Genomic DNA, 22910 nt, shown 5'->3' with positions numbered 1-22910 from the left:
TGTTCATTTGCATATTGTGTGTCTTTTCTTCCTATGTCTGAGCATAAGGGGTCTTTGATTTTGCTGCTATGACATATCTAAAACACCAGCCTTCCAGCTTATTTCAGACTTATTGCATTTTCATTGTTAAAGTGTGGGACTGAGACCCAAACAGCTAGAGCAAGAGGTCAAGCTAAAACACAATCTATGACCTAACAAATGAGTAAACACAAAACATTAAGTATTTTTGGGAAAATTATCACCACATGAGCTACACAGATGACTCGACCCTCTGAGACTGAGAGGTTTTGAATATTCAGCTAGAGTGGAAGCCACATTCTGACATTTAAAAGAGAGGATAGATTTGATGATTTGCCTGCACACACATTCATATTCAATAGTCCACAGTGGCATTTGGTTAATGCATTAAAGGATAACACAGCTATGCTTGTTATTATCAATGTAGTAATAAACAGAGCTCATCAGAGATCAGTAAACCAGTTTTGATCTTTATTTACAATGCCCACTTGTTGTAGACAGATTTTGTAGATCATCACATTAGTGATACTGATAGGCTGTTTGATGTTAAATTACAAGTTGATAAAGAAACAGAGCTAATGACTTGCAGAATCAGATACTATATTAACAAATGCTGCTGTTGAATTGTGTTGAAATGTTCAGGTCAGGTAACATACGCACCATGGTAAATAGACATAAATGTTATAATTCATTATTTCACATTGATTGAACACAATACGCAGAAACAGAAAACTTGACCGCATACTTGTGGGAGGGCCGAAATTACGTCATCGACGTAGTTGTCGGCAACCATCACTTCCTGCTATTTGGCGGGAGATGCAAGTAACAGGAAGTAAGTTCGTCTTGTTTTGTAATCGTCGGTCCTGAAGAAAAAATAAAAACAGAAGAGCGGGGAGCTGAAATAATAAAACTTCTTCTCCTCAGGATGAATAATGACGGCTCCGTGCAGACAGAGGACTGGAGCAGGACTAAAGAGGCGGTGGCGAAGTTTCGACAACTGCTGCTCTGCTCCAAATGGTAAGTTTTAAAGTCTCAGTAGTTACTGAGTGTAGCTGGTTAATGACGACACGCCTTTGTTGTGTAACGTTATCGCTAATTATACTGCTGCCGTGTTTAAACCTGGTTTATTTCAATTTATGTGCTGTTAGTTAGCTCGGTAAAATTACGTAGAAACGTAACGTAAACACGAAGAGGAACGTCAGCACTGTCTCCTCGTCAGTAGCATTAACTTTACAAGCTAAAGCTAATTTACTGTATCCTTCTGCTAACTCGCAACAATAGTAGTTCGTTATTGACGTCCCATTCGTAAAAAGTATGTTTGCCAGAACCGATGTGCAACGATAGTAACGTTACAGCTGCAGTGCATGATACTGCACTTATATCGAATAACAAACACACAGCTGGAAAAGCCTGGTGATCAACAGAAACTGTAGCCTACAGCAGCGCAGATTTGGTTCAGGTGGTCAGGAAGGAAGAGTGTTTGAAGGTGGCAAGATGCGTATGTAACGTACTGGATCTACTGTGGGAAGAGGCTATATGTTACACAGTCTGGATACAGTGCTTAACATCCAGCCTGATCCAGCCAGATGGCACGAGGATTGAGGAGTCAGTAGGAAGCAGAGCAGGGGTCCCACACAGTGCTGGTTGCTTCAGATGCAGAGATTATGGTAAATGTACTCTGTGCAGGGTCCGAGATCTCATTGGAGCTCTCTGCTGTCTCTACTATCCCATGCAGTTGACAACTCCAGCAGTACTCATGTCCTTTCCGGTCTCTTACAGAGGCTGCAGATACCACTGTGTCCTTTGCTTGGGAGGAGGCATTCATGTTTCTGATGAACTCTTCTTCCTGCAGTGTGTGTCCTTATAAAACTTGCCACTCCATGACCTCCCGAGTAGTTCTTGAGTTTTTGATTGAAGGATTGATTTCCTAACATTTTATTCTAGCACCATCAACAGCTCAGGTTTTCACTGTGTCCAGTATTTTGTTATAGGAGTCTGTACCACTGCTGTAAAGATAATCCTGTCAGCCTCAGCTGCACACATTTAGTTCTAGTTAGCAAGTAGGTCTGAATGATACATAATATGATATAAATCAGAATTATAATGGTAACGATACAGCTGGTCTGCATTGTGCAAACATGTTTCCTTTCATTTGGAGAATATGATGTTCCAGCTCCTGCAATTTGAAATATTGCACTTGCCCATATTGCAATTTCGATAATATTTTGATTAATTACAAATACCAGGTCATCATGTGTGTTCTGGTGTTAGATACTTGTTTCTTTTCCTAATACTGTCCTTACATATATTTCTCTCTTTTTTTCCCCAGCTCGAATTTAATGAAGGAGCCTGTGTGTCTGGGAATGTGTGAGCATATGCTGTGCAGGTAATGTAACCTCAGCTTCACATGTTTTACTGACATGCTCATTAACAACAGACCTGTGTCACAAGGGGAACGTATTTGTCAAACAGGTGTAACTAATCATCTAAATGATGGCTCCATTACATCCAGATGAGCTGTAAATGACAGGGTTCTGGCATCATGCATGCTGGTTCACTGGCAAAAAAAAATGAATGGAACAATGCCATAATAAATTTCATGTATTTAGAACCTGTTTTCCAAGCTGTGACAAATTGAAATGCCAAATGTGAATAATCTTTTGCTGTATTTTCCCCTTGTATAATAGAGAATAGATTGACCAACACTTACAGATTACAGATTCATATTCTTTTCAACCAATCATCTTATTCTGATAATCAATATTTTTAAGCACTAGAGTCAGTGTCTCTTATTAGTAATGATGGCAATAAAAGCACTATTGTAATAAGTATTACATATATATTTCGGGACATGGAAAATACAGCAATTTAGTAGCAGAATTTGTGGAAGTCATTGTTAGTTACAGCACGTAGTTTGCCGTGTTAAAAGTTGAGTGTGTGTGTGTGTGTAGGCATAAACTAGTCCTCATTTGTGCCTTCTCGTCTTGACTGAATGGTCTTAAAAAGGTAATCAATAAGCTGATTGTATTTCTTTGTACTGGACTGTGAAGTAGATGCCTAATTCAAGAAATATTTATTGCTCAGGTCCTGTGCTGGCCCCCGGGCGGGAGATGGCTGCGTGGTGTGTCACAGCCCTGCATGGGTGAAGGACATTCAAATCAACAGGCAGCTGAGCAGCGTCATACAACTCTTCAGTGGGTTGGAGTCCCTGTTCAGTCCCATTGAACAACCAGGTAGATGGTGGAAGTTGTATAACAGATTGGACACATAATTCAGGGCTATCTTTGCAAATCCATGTCTTATATTATGTTTCCTTCCGTGCTCATCTGCCCTCACATCCCCTTATCAATTGCTGACTGAAGTGCTTAACATTGTCTGTGGTTCATTCCTGTGGCCTATTTTCTTCATTGCCCATCATCTTGCATCCTGGTAATGACAGTAATTATAGAGTGCAATTAACCATGGTGCTGTTTAGTTTGCACGTAGACCTCAGCTTTGACAGAGAACTACACAGTAACTTTCAGATCCTTGTTGTGACAATGTTAACAAATCTACAGGTTGCTATGGAGTCTAAATTTAGGCAGTTTTAAATAAAAGGTTAAAAGTTGATTGGTTACTTCTATACCTCTGTCAAATGACAGTGTTTGTGTCTGGCAATGCATAATTCAAGTCTGATGTTATTCTTTTTTCCCTCTCAGCCGGTACTGGGAGGTTATTTCAAACACAAAGAGCCTTCTTGATAGCAATTCACAGGGAAAAAAATTATAGTACACAAAGGATGGAAGCTTTTTGTTCTGTTAAACATTTTTCTTTGTTGATTCATTGCAGACTCCTCTGTCGCTGAGAGTCAGAGCCAGCCTCAGAGCCCTGTCTTAAAACACAAGAAGAACTTCAAGATCTGGTTCAGCCCCCGCAGCCGTAAGGTACGCTGCACAGTGGAGAAGTCTTCAGAGGTCACAGCGCCGGACAGCAGGTCTTCTGGAGAAACAGCTGCAGCACAGCCAGATACCATTACTGCTCAAGGACAGGACCTGTCAGTTTTCAATTTCACCTCGTCCTCCCAAGACTCTTCTTCTTCTTCTCAAAAATGCAACAATGGAAACAGAAACAGAAAGAAGAGGCCAACCAAGAAAAATGCAGCTGGCAGGAAGGAATTGGTGCAGGGAGCTACACGGACCACACGAATGCAGACCCACCAGATGATGAAGCAGAACAGGCTGGAGGCTATAAATCAGCAGTGGGGGATCAGTGGGGATGTAGATGCCTTAAAGGAAAAGGAACAGCCTAGTGCTGAGCCGCCAAGGAGGGCCAGTAAAAGGGTTTCCTTCCTAAACCCTGCTGTCACCTCTGACCATCCTAAGCCTGCAGTGCCAAACGGGGGCACTGTTGAACCCAGCCCTGGCAGCAGCACCATGAAGGAAAGTCTCTCAGGAGGTAGCACCACTGAAATCAATTGCTCCACTTCAGACGCTCAGAGCATGTCAGATGGTGTCATTCAACAAAGCTCACTGTCTGTAAGTGACCTCAACCCAACCGAAGATCTTGAAAAACAGAAGAAGATTTCACCCCCAAAGCCTCCCTCAAAAAGATCCAGAGCTGTGGAGAAAGTTTGCACCTTGGAGACCACACCAAAAAGGCCTAAAACTTCCCCAGGCCAGAGGAGAAAATCGCAAGCTCAGTTGTCTCCAGTCGTCCTTAACCCCACATTTTTGACGAGCCCCGTGTGCAAAAGGGGCAGCAAGATCTCCCCCTCTGTCCTTGACACCATTGGTCGAAGCTCTCCTCGTTCTCATGGCACACCTGGACGGCCCAGCACAGGAAGCCCTGCAGTTATGAAGAGAAACCACAGAGGAGAGACCCCTCTGCACCTAGCTGCTATAAAGGTAGAGTTTTTTGAATAATTAAAGTTGTTTACTTCACTCTTTCTATTGGATTCTGCAAGAACTAAGTCCTAAATAAATTAGGTATTTAAATTATTAACAAATCTAAATTAGCTAAATCAAAATGGAATGAAATAAAATGATGTTCTCAGAATTATTATTTCTTTTATATAAATGCTTATTTATTTAACAGCAGAAGAAGTTTCTGAGAATTTTTCAACAGCTGAATGTGCAAAGTGCAAACTTGGCCTGTCACATTCCTTGTTTCTATCTAGTCTTTTTAAGTTGCATTTGGCACAAATCTGCGGGTTTAGGTATCTTAAATATCTGGTTTCTCCTTTCCCGTTGAACATTTTTGTCTTCAGTCATGTTCTGCTCTGTTGAGAATAAACCGTTTTACAGTAATCCTTGTAAACATAGCTGTAATCCTCCTCTGGATCCCCGACAAGGTAATCAATGGCCCACTGTGGAGTGTGATTGATAAACACTGGGGCTTTGGTACACTGGGATCAGCTGCTGTGTTTGAAGGGTTGCGTTTACAGGTCTGCAATTCTGACCTCAAGGTTTGTTGTTCTCTCTGGGTCCTGCAGGGAGATGTGGAGGCTGTCAAGGAATTGCTGGACCAGGGGGCTGACCCTAACCTGAAGGATAATGCTGGGTGGACACCTCTGGTAAGACTAATACAACAAGTGATGCATCTGAAAGCGTTATTTGTTGTCTGAGGAAACTCTCAGTGACAACAATTGTTAGGTTAATAGTTTGTCTACACTGTCAGGGTGTTTCCTTTTCTTCCTGTGATGAAAGAGCTGTGGTGTTTTATTTTTGATACACACACTGGTTTGTCACACAAAGGCCTTTATGTTCACAGCAGTTTTTCTTCTCTAGTAAACCCATGCAAAATTTACAGTGAGCCATTTAGTGTGTATGTCTTTTCTGGTAAACCAACATGTATGCTCACTGTTTGTGCTCTGCTGCTGTTATGAGTGTGCATGCAAGTTAAAGGGATAGTTCAGCTTTCTTGAAGAAGTGGGGTTGTAATAAGTACAAATGGCCATAAGTATAATATCTGCAGTAGAAAGGTCTCTGCTCCCCCCCACTGAGAAACACCGGCGCATGGCGCTGCACTGAGAAACAGGCAGTACACTGTTGTGAATGAGGGACAATTAATCTGCGTATTTTCACCGCCTATGAGAAGTCCCGTCTCAAAATAATACACCAGTTCAAGAGTATGATCTAAAGTAAAAATTTACAATGCATCAGCTGGTTGGAAAAAAGTTAGTTTATCAGGAATTAACCATACATACATACATACATACATACAGTACCTATGTGATTGATAAAGCACATTATACCACAGAGAGTCAAATACTGCAGGCATCAGTTGTTTTTATGCATGCTGGTTTAATCCCCACCGTTTGTGCTCTTTTAATGGTGTAGTCTTACATTACCTCCACATGACACACTGTAAAATCCTTCGTTGCTGCCGGAGCACATTTTAGTTCTATACATAGCAAATATGAAGGTGTTTGCCACTATCCTGCTGCAGCACGTCATGTGGCTGCTTGATGTCATGATGATCCACTCAAACCTGAATTTTCAATTTGAGTTCTGACAGTTTTCAACTGATCTTTCAAATTGCTATCATTAGGCTTAGAGACTGAGATATTCCTATTCGACTGATTGTATGTATCAGGGAAGGCAGAGGAGCTAACTGACTTGACAGACTACCATCATCTAGAGCTCCCTGGCATTATATTCCCCCCATACACACAGCATTAAGGCAACATTTTACCCGTTTAGATTTCATTTTCCCATCTGATGTTGAGCCAATAGAGTTTAACATTTACTGTGTCAAGTCCAAAGCTGCGACAACTCAAATCAAACTGAAAGTAAGATGCATGGATAACTGAGCAAATTACACATCTTGAATTTCTTGATAAATAAAGACAATATATTACAGTTTCACATTCTTCTTAATATTAGCTGATTCTTATTTATGTATTTTTTCTTCTACAAAGCAAGTTGTGTGCTGCTTGGACTACTTGAGCTAAATTAAACTGAATTGGAACAAATTGAAAGGACTACAGTGTGTCTTAATCTCTCTCCCAAAGGAAGCTCTCAGATTTGAGAAAAAAGTGAGAATACACTTTATTATTATTATTATTATTATTATTATTATTATTATTATTATTATTATTATTATTATTATTATTATTATTATTATCTAACGAATGTGCGGTGTCCTTGAGTGTTTAGAAAGGCGCCTACAAATAAAATGTATTATTATTATTATTATTATTATTATTAAACTAATGAATAAAACTCTCCCATTCACGTAAATTCAAGAAAATAAGAAAAGTAGACCATGATAGCATTTGAGAATTCTCCTCTGACAATGGGACCGTTTGAATTATTATCTACATAACTAATGAAGTGCGATTGAACTGAAATATCTGATTGCCAGTCATGAGGTTGTTTGGCTACCTTTTTTACATCATCCTCAAGGCAAAGATACATGTGGGATCAAAAACGTTACCATCCAAGATAATCAAATTCTTTTGAACTCTTTGAAACATCTCCTCTAGAAAAATGGCATCATCTAGGGAAAAAACTGATATTACAGTGATTGAAAATAGATGTGAATTTAGGATCCATACAGAAAAATAAGGGTATTTTTTTTAGCATGAGAGAGAAAAACGAGATCAAAGCGGAGCAGGATAACTTGTGAAGGTTGTTGCTCTTTGTTTTCAGCACGAGGCGTGCAACCTAGGTCACATGGCAGTTGTGGAGGTGTTGGTCTCAAGTGGAGCCCTACTGAATACACCTGGCTATGAAAACGACTCGCCACTCCATGATGCTGTGAGGAACGGACGTACAGCCATAGTCAAACTGCTGCTGCGGCATGGAGCCTCAAAGAATGTGCTGTAAGCTGCTTTAAGTGTTATTTTTTTTTCCATTCTTCCATTTTAATGGGTTTGCAGGTGAAGTGCTACACTGAACTGCTTTATTTTTAACTTGTAAGTGTGTATACTGCTGCAGAGGCAGTTTGGCTTTTGTAAGGAGTTGCATAATGACCCATCACAAGATCAGGGTCAGATCTATACAAGGAATATGGGTCACCGTGAAGAAGGCCTAGCATACATAAAGTAACTGACAGTATATATCATGTTTGGCTCGGCACTGGTCTTCAAAATGTTCTACTCATTGTCAGAACAGAAGCAGAACTTTTACCCTGAAAAACATAGAAAAACACTTCTTGAACTTTGCTCTTTAAAACTTGAGTCCATGTAGAACTGAATTAATTTGAAAAATAATAATAAAGAAAACATCACATATTGCAAATTACAACACTCACAAGCTGCAGTTTTGAGCACCATTGTGTGAGATGCAGCAGCCTCCAGACAAATGAAAACATGAGACATTGTCAAGTATGCTGCTGCTATGCTGTTTCCTCCTAATGTTAAAACTGTGGAAAAGGGTCTGTGCCCTTTATAAAATCAAATTTCATTGTATATGAGTAATATAGTGATCAAATTTGTTTACTGTGACATTTCTGGGCACAGTTATCATGAAGCATGGAAATTTGATTCTACCTCATCCCTAGTGTGCACTTTACTGAGTAACAGCTAAACAAAAGACCTTGACTCCAGTCTTTTGTTATTTTGCTTCTCTGTATATGTAAGGAAGGCAGACAAAATATTATGTACCTTTCAACTGAGTAAGACAACTTGAGTAGAAACCGCAACAGTATCTGAACATTGTATATAAGTTAATATTGCATAGTCATTGTATTTAATTGCACAGAGGCACTTTTTGTTGTTCTGGACTGGTACTTATTTTCCACTTCAATATATATTGAGTGCCTGTTTATCATTTATTGTACCAGGCATTCAGCCCTCTGTAATTAAGAACAGGGTGTGCGTTAGTGCAGTATGGAGGTGCATAGATGTAAGAAAATCGACCGATGCTGATTAGTTGTTGGTCAATCAGTTGATGCTGCATCAGCGTTTCTGGCCATTGGAGGCAGGGCAGATATGTAGCACTGTCCATAATGAGGGAGAGAATGCTGGTTAATCAGTGTGTTCAATAGAGAAGTTGATCAGCGTCAGTGTTTTGGTCAGTTAGCAAATGGTTCTTTTGTCTTCATTTCATTTGATTTGCCTCTTTGCTTTGATGGGTTCTGACTGCAGAGTCGTACATTTTCTCCTTTTTACCTTTATTACTTGTCTGCAAGCCAAAGAAAACAGGCAGTGATTGGGACAGTGTGTCAGGACTCTGCAAGACGAATGCAGTCTTCACCTTGGTGGCCAAAAGCCACAGACACACACACACACACACACACAAACACAAGACACAAAACAATCCCTAATGGAATGACTGGCACACAGGTCTGGGTATGGAAATACACGTTTTGCAGATTTTCATTGTTTGTCTGTTTTTCTCTGCACTTCAAGTTTGAACAATTGGACTGCATTTTGTTGTTGTTGTATTGGCCTTGTCATCTAAATCTGAGACAGTGAGTCCACTTTGTATCCAGCTGAAGTTTTTGACTTTGCTGAGTAGTATCAGAAATACTGAAGGAAGTCTCCTAAGAGAAGGAAATTTACAAGTGAATACTAATATGTTTAATATGGTCGACCATTCTCTGTTATCTCAAAAACAACAGGTTTAAGCATTTTCCGAGAGGCTGCACAGCATACACAGCTGGGCTCCTGACTATAAGTCTTAGCCCCGTAAGCATAAATATATACCGGTGCAGCATATTTGGACAAACAGGATAAGGCATGCAAGGTGCTACTTGATAGCATATGTTATGCTCTCAAAAATTAAGGGGCAATTGTGATACTTTGTATATTTTATACCTTGAATACTAAATTTTATTTCCAATCAGTTTCCTATTCATACCTCAGTCACTGTTTATGTTAATGTCAGTGCAGTAAGACAGTGAAATTGTGTTTATGGAAACAAAATGCCTCATACATTTGAATTAACTGTGAACTCCTAATGACGACCCTAAGTCTGAAGCAAATCCATATTATATAAAACCCCCTGCATACCTCACGCTGAATCCATATTAGCAGCACTGGACTAATTGTTCACACAAGGTCATATAATGAACAAGGAATTACATTCGCTGAATGTTCACGGTTGGTTATAACGCCAACACAGCATTGTCCTTAGAAGTGGAAACAGCGTGAACATTCATAAATACACTGATGAAACATTTAGATTCAGACATTACACAAGATATTTTGTTCAACTGGATTAATTCAGCTCATATCATAAAAGGCACCCTGCGGCATTTTTGGCACTGAAACCAGTGTGGGTCCTAACGCCACCATTTCGTTTCTTATCATGCACGTGCACCAGGATGCATCAAAAGCACAACCATGCTGGTGACACAACACATATTTCTGCCAATTGTTAGAACCACTGTCACAAAGATTTTCAGCGGCAGCATGCTTCAATGACAGGAAGGAAAACACAGCAATGCGCTAACAAAGGAAGTGAACAAATAATCATGGATAAACAATGTAGTGTAATGTGATCCTAATGGGCTCTATGCACAGCTCCACCACTTCCTGAATTTAAGGCAGCTCCTTTATTTCCTGTCTTACATTATTGGACAAACTGATTAATCCAGTTGTGTCTGACCATTGTGACTACTCAGACACACCTGGATTAATCAGTTTGTCCAATAATGTAAGACAGGAAATAAAGGAGCTGCCTTAAATTCAGGAAGTAGTGGAGCTGTGCATAGAGCCCATAGGGGTGAAATAAAGTGTTTGTTAGAACTGTGGGTCCTAGAAGGAAACCTTGCATTTCCCTTGTTTACCAGAAAACTCCACGGGGCATTTAAGATGAATACGACAATACTTTCACCTTTCAGTGCAAGGATGTTATTTTCTCTTTCCTTCCAGTCTTTGAAATGTACTCCTTGATGAATGCTGTCAGTGTTAAAAGTTTCATCCCCCTGCCAAAATTTTTATTCACTGGACTGTTCGTTTTGTTCAGTCATGACATTTGAAACATAGTTATTAGCTTGAATAAGGCTATTTTTAGGAGCATCAAGCCAAGTCATTATTTGCACAGTTTGGCACCAGAGAAGGGCATTTGCATAACAACAGCAGTACAGTACACAGTACCTCCACAAAGTTAATGGAGGCGCTTGGTGAGTCACGTTCCCTGTCATCAATAAAGGCTGCATCACCCTGTTGATCCAAATATCAGGGCAAATTCAAAGTGAACTGTTTAAGACGGAAATGTAACTAATGGAGCTTTTGATTAAAAATGCATTCAGGCCTTGCCCTCCGCCTCATCAATTGCTTGTCACGTGTTACTATGATTAGACTTATGACTCCCTTTTTAAGACTTAGTTTGGGGCTTGCATAGTTCAAAGGCTCTGTCAGCTCGTGGGTGATCTTGAGCTTGGTTCGAATTCTGAATTTTGAATTGACCTTTCATGATGTTAGTATGTGGTTCTCTAAAAAGATGAATTTAAAAATTGCATTCATTTTCACATAGCCAGGATAATAGGGTCTCTAAGGTGTGTATATGAATAATGGGGCATATAAAAAGGCTATTGTGATGATAATCAGAATTTGAGGTGTGTAGTCATGTTGTGTATCGGTAAAGAAGGAAGGGCTGTCATGTACAAAGGGAAGAGATGCTGTTTAGGTGTGATGGAGCCATTGAACAGCTCTCTGTATCTGTGCAGAGCTTGAAATAAATATTTGATCCCCCCCCCCAGTTAGAGTAAGAGGTTACATGGTTACAGTGGGTGTCCACTCGAAACACCAGCGCCATCCTCCCACTTGTGTACCTGAACAGAGGCTTGTGGAGAGTGTTTGTGACTTTTCCTTCTGCACAATTTTCCATGCATTATTATTTTTCTTGAGATATTATTGTCACATGCAGCTGCATAGATGAACGTGTGTGTGTGTGTGTGTGTGTGTGTGTGTGTGTGTGTGTGTGTGTGTGTGTGTGTGTGTGTGTGTGTGTGTGTGTGTGTGTGTGTGTGTGTGTGTGTGTGTGTGTGTGTGTGTGTGTGTGTGTGTGTGTGTGTGTGTGTGTGTGTGTGTGTGTGTGTGTGTGTGTGTGTGTGTGTGTGTGTGTGTGTGTGTGTGTGTGTGTGTGTGTGTGTGCGTGTGCATATGTATAAGTGTCAGGGACATTTTATGTTTGTATTTGTATGGGGCTGGGGGTATGAATCCAAATGAAATATTTTATGGACCAGTGGACCTATTAATTGTCCCCCAGGTGTTATCTTTGCTGACGACTAATCTTTTAGTGACAACCTGCTGGGCTTGGTTCTTCTCTCAGTCTCCTCTCCTCCTCCTGCGCTTTTCTCCATTCTTGTCTCCTCTCCCTCTTTCCTCAAGGTGACCATAGTCGTGTCTCTTGCAGCTCTCTGAAACTTATAGATACATACTTTGAAGCTATTTTGTCAATGTCTCAAAGGTGTAGTCACAATTTAATCTCTATGAGCCTGTATGTGTAATGCTGCTTTTGAGATGATGCTAAACTGCCATTACACCTACTATGAATCACAGTTAAATGACTTTACAGAATCTGTAAGTGATTCTTTGACCAGATATTTAATTGAGAAATCTTAAAAAGTTGGTGCTTCTCAGTAGTGACTCAAACTTTTGATATCAGATTTTTTTTTCTTGCGGTCAGTGTGATGTGTTGTATGTGGACATGATGACCTATGAATGAAGTAGAGAGCAGATTTCAGCTCAACCTCATATCAAACAATTATGCTCTAACAAGTGAATGACACACTTGAATGCACAGTTTCACAGAACAAGTGGGGTGTGACATTGCCAAATTGTTTTTCTCTGAGCTTTGGACTGGCAAATATTGATTTTTAATGTCCTGCTTGGCCAGTCATATAAAAAGAAGAAGAAAAAAACAACCCAAATTTGCAGAGACTGATGAAAAGATATGAAAGAATGACCACCTTATTGGAGAATAGTATGCTTTGGATTCATAATGTAGTGATAGCAGCATGGCCTTCATGTGAGGAACCTTGGTCACTGGCTGTCGTCCAGGTCAGCAACAGTTGAAAAAACTGGTGTGATTAACTCCGTAGATGTACGATAATAAAAATAGGTTGCTCATTAGCTGCCAAGAGACAAGAACAAGTGTGTATGGTTTGAAAAGGGAAGCTTGCTTCTGGCTTTTTGCTTTATTCTTTCTTGCTACTTTCTTTTTCCAAAGGGAAGAAAAAAGATTCAGATCCCTCTGAAATCTTCTCCTCAGTTTACTTTTGCTGGAGCTGACCCTAAATGTACCTGTTTACTTCATGTTACTTTGTTTTTAATGTTTTTGAATGATTTGTACTGCCCCACTTTACTTGAATCAAGGTGTGAGTTCTTCTGTTTGGCATTTCATTTTGTCAGTTGATCACCTTATTTCCAGCACTTAATAATTTGTCTCTTCAGAAGTGCTTGGGGGGGAAAGTTTAACTAGTCTGATGTAAAATTACATTTTAAAAACTGACACTTAAGTTATTGCTTATTTATCCATCAGTTCTAAAAAAAAACTCATGTTAGAAAATAGATTTCTTGAAGAAGAAACGTGTCTTGGGATATCTCAGACCAATCATAAATAACTGACATATATGATGTGTACAACTGCACCACACAGAACTAAACTGCTTGTTGTCCATGTTGATGTATTTTTTGCTGAACAAATCTAATTTGATTGATCCCAAAAATAATTCTGTTTGTGTCAGTTTTTCAGTTTTGACATGTCTGACTGCCCCTGTGACCACCAGATGGTCTGCACTGATGTGTGAGACACTGACACACTTTATCTTTTGAATGTTCTTCTTCACAGTAATCTGCATGGAAAGCAGCCTGCAGATTATGCAGTGAGTCTGGAGATGCTGGAGATTTTCCAGGAAGCCTCAGAGGGAACCCAATATGCTAATGCTTCTTTTAGCCCCTCAGCCAGTCTCTCTGCGGTACGTCTACGTGTCCTCAAGAATTGTAATGGCCAGAGTGCTGATTTTCTTACATTATTGACCAAGACATTTGTAAACTGTACTCATGTCCTTTCTTAGGTGAGTGACTGTGTGAGGAGGGATGAAATGGTGGTGTTGCTTGCCAGCAAGCTGTCTCAGCCTGCCCAGCTTCAACTAGCCAAACTGGGACAGCTACTTGGAGGGAAGATGGCTGACACCTTTTCTGGCTCAGGTAGTGTTCATGCGATTCAGGCACAACCTTCTCGGGGGCTTAAACTTCATCGATGTTCCAAACCAAGCCTCTTAGGTTATAGTTGCATATGATTGCTTTTTAATGTTGTTATTTGTGACACATGGGCTCTCAGCAATACTGCAAATTAACAGCAGCTACCAGCCAATTACTGGTACATTGGGACCATGGCTGGTAAGCTATCTCCCTGCCAAACACTATGATAGGCAATCAACAATCATTTGGATGCCCTGTTCAACTGAAAGGTGGAGTAGATGGGAAAATTTCAGGCTCAACCACCCAATGGGTTTTGTAATCATGGTAGTCTTTTGCTCTTATCATAATATTTGTTATACAGCATATTTACCACCATCTAGATGCAGTGTTATCTGAATGGTCTTTTATACATTCTAAATATATGCTTACTGTCAATTAGATAGATAGATAGATAGATAGATAGATAGATAGATAGATAGATAGATAGATAGATAGATAGATAGATAGATAATCCTTCACAGGAAATTATGTCAAAGAGGAAAGTAACTGAAATCATTCCTCATAAAATGTTTGGACGTAGTGTCAGGGTGATGAATAAGCACTAATGTAAAACACAAGTGTTATTCACAACTTTTCTTCCTCTGACCAGAGGGGTGAAAGTTGCTTTCAGAGAATGATTTTAACATTTTAAATTCAAAGCTACAAATTCACGGTCAATGCACAATGTGAGAAGTTTTTGCCCTGTAGATATATTATGCTCATTTTGAACTTGTCAAGTGTGCTCACTTGTTGAATGAAGAGGCAATAAGACTGTATTTAAATTTTAATCAACTAATAATCATGTGTCCTTGTCTGGAGCAATATATGAAATAAGCAGTTGCTTTTCCTTCTGATGTGCTGCCATGAACTGTATGACAGGTTTACCAAGTGATGACCTGTTTGCCCAGGTGAAATAAGGGACATTACGTATATTTTAACATGAGCCATGCACTAAATTTATTCATGGATTAAAACACAACAGTTGAACATAGGTCTTAAATGTACTGTGCAGTTGGGTTGGAACTGATTGATCAATAACACCAACAATTTGATACTATGAGGATAGCTTCTTGTGTTATCCTGTTTCAACACATATTAGATATTCAAGCTTATGTTTTAGGGGAGAATTGTTTTGCCCAGTTGAATGTGGACATGGTCTGCTGAACCAAGCACTCACATCCCCTCAGGTTGAAATTGATCTTTGTTTTCTTTTGTATTTTCAAATCAGCTTTTTGAATTTGACCAAGTATCAGCAAAAAATACACTACCATTATCCTTAGCTTGTCCTTGTGGTTAGTACCAATTAGTAAATGTTAGCATGCTAACTCACTAAGCTAAAATAACATGACTTTTAAACCTGTGAAACAACAGCATGGTAGCATGCACACCTACACCATATGTTCATATATTTTATATTTTGATACTGATGTTAACCATATGACCAGACCCTACTTTATTTTGTACTACAAGAACTCAACATAAGCTGGGCCCCAACAGGTGTCAGAAGAGACATTTTCAAGTTATATGTTTGATTAAAATACAGCATTACTTGCAGAAGAAATAATTTAGTAATAGTTATTGAATATGTTATCTTGTAGAATTGGACTGTCTACATGTTCAGCAGTAACACACTGTATAGCAGGGAAGGGTGGCAGACACACAAGGAGGACATCAGCAGGCAGCAGCCCTGTGCATGTGTAACACAACTCATTTGCACCTTTTCAATTTGGCTTTTGTGTGTCTGTTTGCCTGTCTTATCCCTCCAGTGAGCCACATTGTTGTGCCAGAAGGACACATGCCCACTACCTATTCCACCCTCCTGGGTCTCCTTTCTGGCTGCTGGATTGTCAGATACAGCTGTAAGTATGGAGTGAGCCGTCGGCTGGAGCAGTTCTCTGCAGATGCTATTTTTGGATGTCATGTTAGACAATGTTGCTGTTGGAACCTGGGTAACCACCTTCTGCAGAGACACTTTAATCCACAGTATCCTGAATGTTAAATGAATCATCTCCTAGATTTTAAGGCATGCAACAGAGATAAGAGTTCACCATGGCAATGATTTACAATTATGTTTAGATTGGTTTCATTGCACTCTGTTCTTTTCAGTCTTAAAATTCATTTAGTGTAGTGGTTTTAACTCTCTCCCCTCACTGCAGCTTAGGATAACATGAGGCAAATTTGTGAATACACCAGTATTTGGGCCAGATACAGAGATTATTTTCAGTGAGACAGTGGCGCTGGCAGCAGAGAGTACTTTGTGCATTTGAAGATGGTGAAGGCGTATTTATAATATAGTACGAATAACAGTGGGGACATATCCACCCTGTGAAGCAGTAAGTGTGACTGCCTCTGTTATTTATTGCCTTAAAGGAACAGTTCATCAGTTTAAAAAATATGCTTATTTGCTTTCTTCTACGCATTAGATGAGAGTAATTCAGTAATCAGTAATTCCCTCATATCTGCCTGCCAAGCCTGCCTTGGAAACAGGCTCCTCAGACACTCGTAAATTACATCTGAACATTGTAAAACTCTGTTCATCATGGATACATCTACTCAGACCTTTTCCAAAATCTAGTCACAGCTACTGCAGTGGCAAAAGGAAAACCTTCGCAATGTGTTTCTTAATCGTCCATTTTTATATGGTGAAGCTATTGTGTTTGTCTGCTTCAAGGTCACATATGAAATCAGTTTACTGAGTGATTCAAGGGTGCTCTAGCCACAGAAAAGAGTATTTCCATTTGCATTTGAAGTTTAAATGTGCTGCAGTAAGGTGGCTCTTGGCATAATGTAGTATAGGACAAGTATGAAAATCTGGGAGGTAAATATTGGACTTGAAACCACAGTGCAGAGACGATTGTGCTGCACAAGGTTTTTGGAGTAGTTTTATGGGTTTTGTGTTCTACCGTGGAGGTGTATTAGCTAATATGCAGTTTGTTACTTTGACATCCAGACTTTCTCAAAACGTGATGACAAGCTTATTAATTAAACATTTACCTGGCTGCAGTGAGGGATAAGGAGTTTATTTGCTGCTGTTGTATGATCACAAAGGCCTATTAAAGCTTCAATGTTAATTACCCTTCAGTGCTAAACTAGTGGAAGATGTGTGCTTTCGATCGTGCTTCCTCTCCTCTGCAACTTTCCGATGAAATCAGATGCTGTGTTTGGAGTGGGAACTTCTAAATACAACACTTTTTTATTTTTTACAACACATGAAATGTCTTGGGAAACATTAAAAGAACATTTTGCCACGGGTAATTTTCAGGTAAATTGTTTGGGCCTGATGCTGTGTGTGTGTGTATGCACAGCACGCACCATCTTACATGTCTGACAGCCAAACAGAGCAGGTGGGTTACTCGGGGAAGGAATTTGGGAATCAATGCGCCGCCAGGCTTCAATATCAATAGCAATGAAAAGATGGCTAGCTCTCTTTTCCTGTTTGATTTGTGCCAAGATGAGAACTTAGAAAAAATTTAGCTATTCTCAGCCAGTCTCCCTGGCATTATTGAACTAAATCAACAAGCACATATTCAGAGGAAGACGGCTTCAGGGGAAGTAAAAGGAGACTCGCTGTCAAAGAGTGTTCTGGTACCTTAGTGTGCTCTTGACTGGTGTATCCGTCAGTGGGATCTCTTCACTGTGTGCGAGCGTGTGTAGAGTAAAATGCCATCCACACTTGTCTCTGTCTCTGCCAGTAAGGCATTTCAACTTTGAATGTGTGTGGTAAGATATGTGGTTGTTTCACTGTAAAAGATTTTGTGTGTTTGGACCGTATTCTGCCCTCCCCTCTCTTTTCTCCACGCAGGCTGAGCACTTGACACAGCTTGTCTCCCTCGTGACAATCACTGTGCCGTCCTATCTGTCTTTGTCCTGGCTTGTGTATGTGTGTGAGCACACATAAGCAGCCGAGTTCTCACTGTCACCTGCCTTTGTGCCGTATCATTGTTGGCTAGGCCGAGCCCTGGTTTACCTCTTTATCAGTCGTAGTACTGTACATTTCATTGCAGCGTGTTTTCCTTGTTAAAGTTGCTCTGGTCAGTGGTATATTTGAAACCCATTGTGAAAGTCAGCTTCATCCTGGTGAACAAGGCTCCACCTCGGCAAGAAACCTCCACTCAGATTTCACTGGATTTCAGATGTTGAAGTCCTTTTGGTAACGTTTTGGGACATGTGCTTTATTTCTCAGAGGTAGATGCAGGAGGTAGGTTAGTTTACCCTAGCTTAGTGTGAAGTCGAGAGAGAGAGAGGGAAATAAGCAGCAGGTCTCATCTACCGGTAATCTCATTCTGTAGTTTATCGGAAGTGTAAAAAGGATAGTCATGTTGCATTTCTTTGAGCACAATAACCAGTCACCATGATTTTCTCCAGTGAGGTTGCCAAGTTTGGTACAATGTTTGTGCCCGTGCAGAAATCACAAATATGGACATGTGCTCGCCAACTGTCTCTGGCAGTCTGCACTGTAGCAGGATGCTGCACACACATTCCTGCTCTGCTATAGGGTGAACAAACAAGATACATTGTGTAAATAATCTGGCTTTAGAGGTGTTCATACAAAAATGTACTTTGGAGCCATGGAAACTGTTTCACCTCCTCCTCCAGTCTTTATGCTGAGTTAGGCAAGCCAAATCTGAACTGCAGCTCCACACTTAATGCAGAGACATGTATGTATGAGATTGATATTTTCATCTCACTCTTGAAATTGTTCTTCTTGTGCGATTTTTCCTCCTCCTCTCACTTTTTCCTCCCGATTTGGTGTATTTCCCAGCACTTTTGCTCAAGGAGGGGGCTTCCTCCCAATAAAAGTTGTAGCTGTTTCTTTCCAACTAGACAGAAAGTGCCCTCTCCTTTTGGAAGTACACAGGCCTCAGAGGAGCGGAAAGAGTTTAGGACCTTTCCTGCTTCTTTCTGTGTATATGAAAGTAATTAGCAAACATGCTAATGCCTCTTCAGCGCTGTGCACCATCGTCCGGAGCGATTAACCCCAGTATCTCTCCTCTTCTCTGTCCAAGTCTCTGGCAGCATAAATGCACCATAAATGAAAGCTGTAATTAAAGGGGATGAAGGAATGTAATTGCCCAACATCCCATCTTCTGGAGACTGTGTGTGTGTGTGCATGTGTATGTGTGTAATTTGCTGTTTGATGGCAGGGACTATATTATGACAAGGTATACACACAGACCCACACACACACACACACTTTTACCCTAATCTATTCTTGTAATGGTATCTTGCAGCTGGAAGCAACAGTGTGGAACGCTAAACTGCAACTGAAGATGTAATGAATTTCAAGGTTGTGTGGGTGTGGCGAAATGTAGATACCTTGCAGATGAGTATTAGCCTGTGGGAGTGTTTGCATCTGTCACGGCTGGAAATGTTGGGAGAAGTCTCTGCACTGCAAGTCTGTATTCAGACCAAGTCTGATGCTCAGGTCTATGTGACATCCTTTATACATTTTTTTCCCTCAAACCAAATCTAGTTTCAACATGTTTAGACATGCAAAATCTAAAATGTGAGCTTGGATTTTTTAAATATACCCCCATCATGTAATAACACGCTTACTAAGAAAAGCGGCACTGTGGTGTGTTCAGAGACATTTTTTCATCTGTGACAGTAACAGGGTCATTAAAATGTGTGATTTTTTTCCTACCCCCTCCATATCTGCCTGTACTTTTTAAGAAAACTTTTCTATCCTTAGAGATGCTTTTCTTCAGGATTTAGAACAAAGTTCTTTTCTAACTCAAAAAGTGCCACGATGCTGGCTGTCACATAGTTCCAATTTGACTCTGTAAAACCTCTAGAGACGAGAGAAAGAGATGATGCTCGAATTCCGCTTTAAACCCGAGATGCTTAAAACGAGGGTTGCATCATTAACTCCATCATGCTGTGGGCATCTTTCGCTGTCAACAATCACAGCTTTGCCAATACTTGAAATCTTCCAAGTCGTTCAGATAAAAACAGACATAAGCTTTGTCATCCTCTGTTTGCAATTGCTGTGTCACACTCTTTCAAGTCAACATAATTAGCTGTAGCTTTATTCATTTATCTCTCTCTGTCTCTCTCTGTCTCTCCCCCTGTCTCTGTCTCTCTGTCTGATGCTAGGGGTGGAGGCATGTCTGCAGGCAGGCACGTGGATGCCCGAAACTGAGCACGAAGCAGGAGAAGGCCCCGAGCGCAGTCGCGCCAACAGATGTAGCTTGGTAAATGAGACACAAACAAACAAATATGTGAAAAGATGCATATAGATTGTCTAGACCTTCTGTCCTTGGGAAAGTAATTTGTTTTTCTAAGCAGCAGTGCATGGTTGTTCTTCAGCAGTACATATGCCAAGTAAACACTTGGACTTTTTATGTTTTGAAACCATGAATCATGGTGTAATTGTTTTTTATATATACTGAATTCTGTTTTTTCACCATCATAGCTTATTGAATGTAGACTGACTAATTTAAATGACTTTAGCATTAGGTTTCAACACAACAAAATAGGAAAGTGTCTAAAACGGTTGACTGTGCAATCAAAGATTCAAAACTTTTCACAAACAGATGCAGAAAGAGGAATGAGAAATCACCAATTAGGGAAGGCAGGTTGTGTTTGGCGTTATCCAAACAACATGCATCCGCTGAATCACGCCACCATCAAGGATCATGTAGTGGGGATGATTCTCTTCAGCTGGACCTGTAAGCTTTGTGAGGGTAGCTAGCGAGTAAATGGAGTGCAGCAAAATCCTGGAGGTAAAACCTGCTGCAGTTGGTACAGGAAGTGCAAATTGGGAGATAATTTATTTTTTAGGAAGATAAAAACCAGAATGTAAAATGATACAGGAATGGCTTCAAACCAACAACATTAGTGCTGTGCAGTAACCAAGCCAAAATCATGACTTTGGTCTTGACAAAGAAAATTGTGGCAGTGCTTGAAAATTGCTGCTCACTCACCAGTCACCATGAAACTTTTGTAAGACTTCATTGTTCAGATGGAAGAGCTGATGCACACATTGAAGGCTGTGTTTTCTGAAAAAGGGCCTCCACCAAATATTGGCTTGGAGTGAGTGAGTTACGATGGTGCTTACTGTTTTGCTATGGCTGCTTTAGCTATTGTAGTTTAGATAAAACTGTAGAAACTTTTATTACAGATTCTTTTTTCTGTTCATTTGCACATAAATTGTGTTGTTACTCACTGTGATTCAGTGTGGCAAAACATGACCAATGTAATAAATATTTTCTATGTGCATTGCTCTGTATTAATACGTGACATTGTGAACACCTATTTGTTCCCTGGAGTGTAGCAGCCCCTTTCAGAGGCACAGGAAGCTGATGAACACAGAGTTTGTTTTACCTCCTCTGGTCATGGTCTTCAGTAGATTTAAGATGTACCCATTGTTGGTTTTCTTCTGTTTTCTTCCTTCCAAATAAAAATGTCCAACTATGCAGTGTTCTAGAAAAACAATAACAACATCAATCTTAATCACAAAGAAGTGAAATCAAACCGAAGCGTAGTCAAAGAACCGTCTTACTGGAAACTCTTGAGAGAGCCAATTTACACCCCAAAACAGTTGAGTTCATTGATGCTGTGAATAGAACAGTCTCCAGTGGCCTAATTCACTGCTGTTTTAAACATCAATGCTAAGTGGTTCTGAGTTTGTCTGGAGAGTGGCGCTGATAAAAATGTCTTCTGGCTCTGCAGTAAAGAAGTAAATACAAAGCGTCCACACAGACTATTGGTAATATGAGAGCCTAGATTCAGTGGCAAAGAAATTATTCAGCATTTAACTTCATCATAAACAATAGGGCCGACTTTAATCCTACTGCCACTGTTCTCACAAGGACCGAGGTTTTATCCTCGTGTTGGCACAGTGACTAACATTTTTAATGGAGGAAGATAATAGACACCGGGGCTTTTCTCTTCTCAGTTGTGCTTTTGATGCATGAGAGGGTATTAGTTTCGAGCAAGGTTGACGAAATGATCAAATTTCCACTAATGTTTCAATTTCTTCTTTCTGATCATTCATCTTTTGTAGCTTCCTCCGCTTTTCGACGGCTGTTTCTTCTTCCTTCTGGGATCCTTTAAGGGGCCTGCCAAGGATGAGCTCACCAAGCTGCTTCGGGAGGGAGGGGGTCAGCTCCTGAGCCGGCAGCCAAAGCCCGACAGCGATGTTACACAAACCCTGAACGCCGCTGCCTACCACGCCTTGCCAGACTCTGACCAGGCACTCTGCACCCAGTACATCATCTTTGACCCCCAAGGGCCACACAAGCCCACAGTGGTCAGACGAGGCAAGGTATGGTCAGCTCCCTCCACCTGGGTTATCAACTGCATTGCAGCCTTCCAGCTCCTTCCTGTACCAGACCCTCAAAAACTGGACTGAGGACTTTTTTTACACACTGAATGGTGATTCTGCACTGTCACTTATCTTATTTCATAATCATAATGAGTGTTTGCCTTTTTAATTATATTTTCATTAAGATGACATGATGCACATAAACAACAATTAAAACAATTATGCTGCTGTAGCGAAACTAAAAGCAAAATGCTTTATTCTCTTGTCTTTTCTTGACATCTTTTGTCTCATTCATATTATGAACTGACTCTGACTTAATGTGAAAGAGCAGCTGTCTGCTGCAAACCTCTAACCCTGTCTCTAAGGTTAAACCCAGCCACCCTCTGACGGAAACTCATGACCATAGGTGGCTGTTAGAAATTAGATTGAATGTTTAATTACTCCCTTGAACATCTGAATCTTTGCACATGCAGCTGCAACCTCTCTGTCTGTCATTAAAGGAGCTAC

At 40.3% G+C, this 22910-nt stretch overlaps 1 protein-coding gene across 1 annotated transcript; it reads left to right on the top strand.

The window, feature by feature from the left end:
• Positions 1 to 943: 943 nt before the first annotated feature.
• Positions 944 to 22490, top strand: bard1 (BRCA1 associated RING domain 1; the record flags this gene model as incomplete). Its single annotated transcript, XM_083996266.1, has 11 exons — positions 944 to 1035; positions 2348 to 2404; positions 3103 to 3251; positions 3847 to 4901; positions 5489 to 5569; positions 7650 to 7822; positions 13743 to 13869; positions 13969 to 14101; positions 15901 to 15993; positions 20231 to 20328; positions 22143 to 22490. 11 exons carry the CDS (start codon positions 944 to 946, stop codon positions 22488 to 22490), a joined length of 2406 nt encoding a protein of 801 aa, XP_083852392.1.
• Between the last annotated feature and the right edge of the window lie 420 nt (positions 22491 to 22910).

Source organism: Trachurus trachurus (assembly GCF_905171665.1).
Source record: "Trachurus trachurus genome assembly, chromosome: 21".
In the NCBI taxonomy this organism is placed as follows: Eukaryota; Metazoa; Chordata; class Actinopteri; order Carangiformes; family Carangidae; genus Trachurus; species Trachurus trachurus.
Note: the sequence above shows the minus strand (reverse complement) of the source record. Positions and strands in the feature narration are given on the sequence as shown.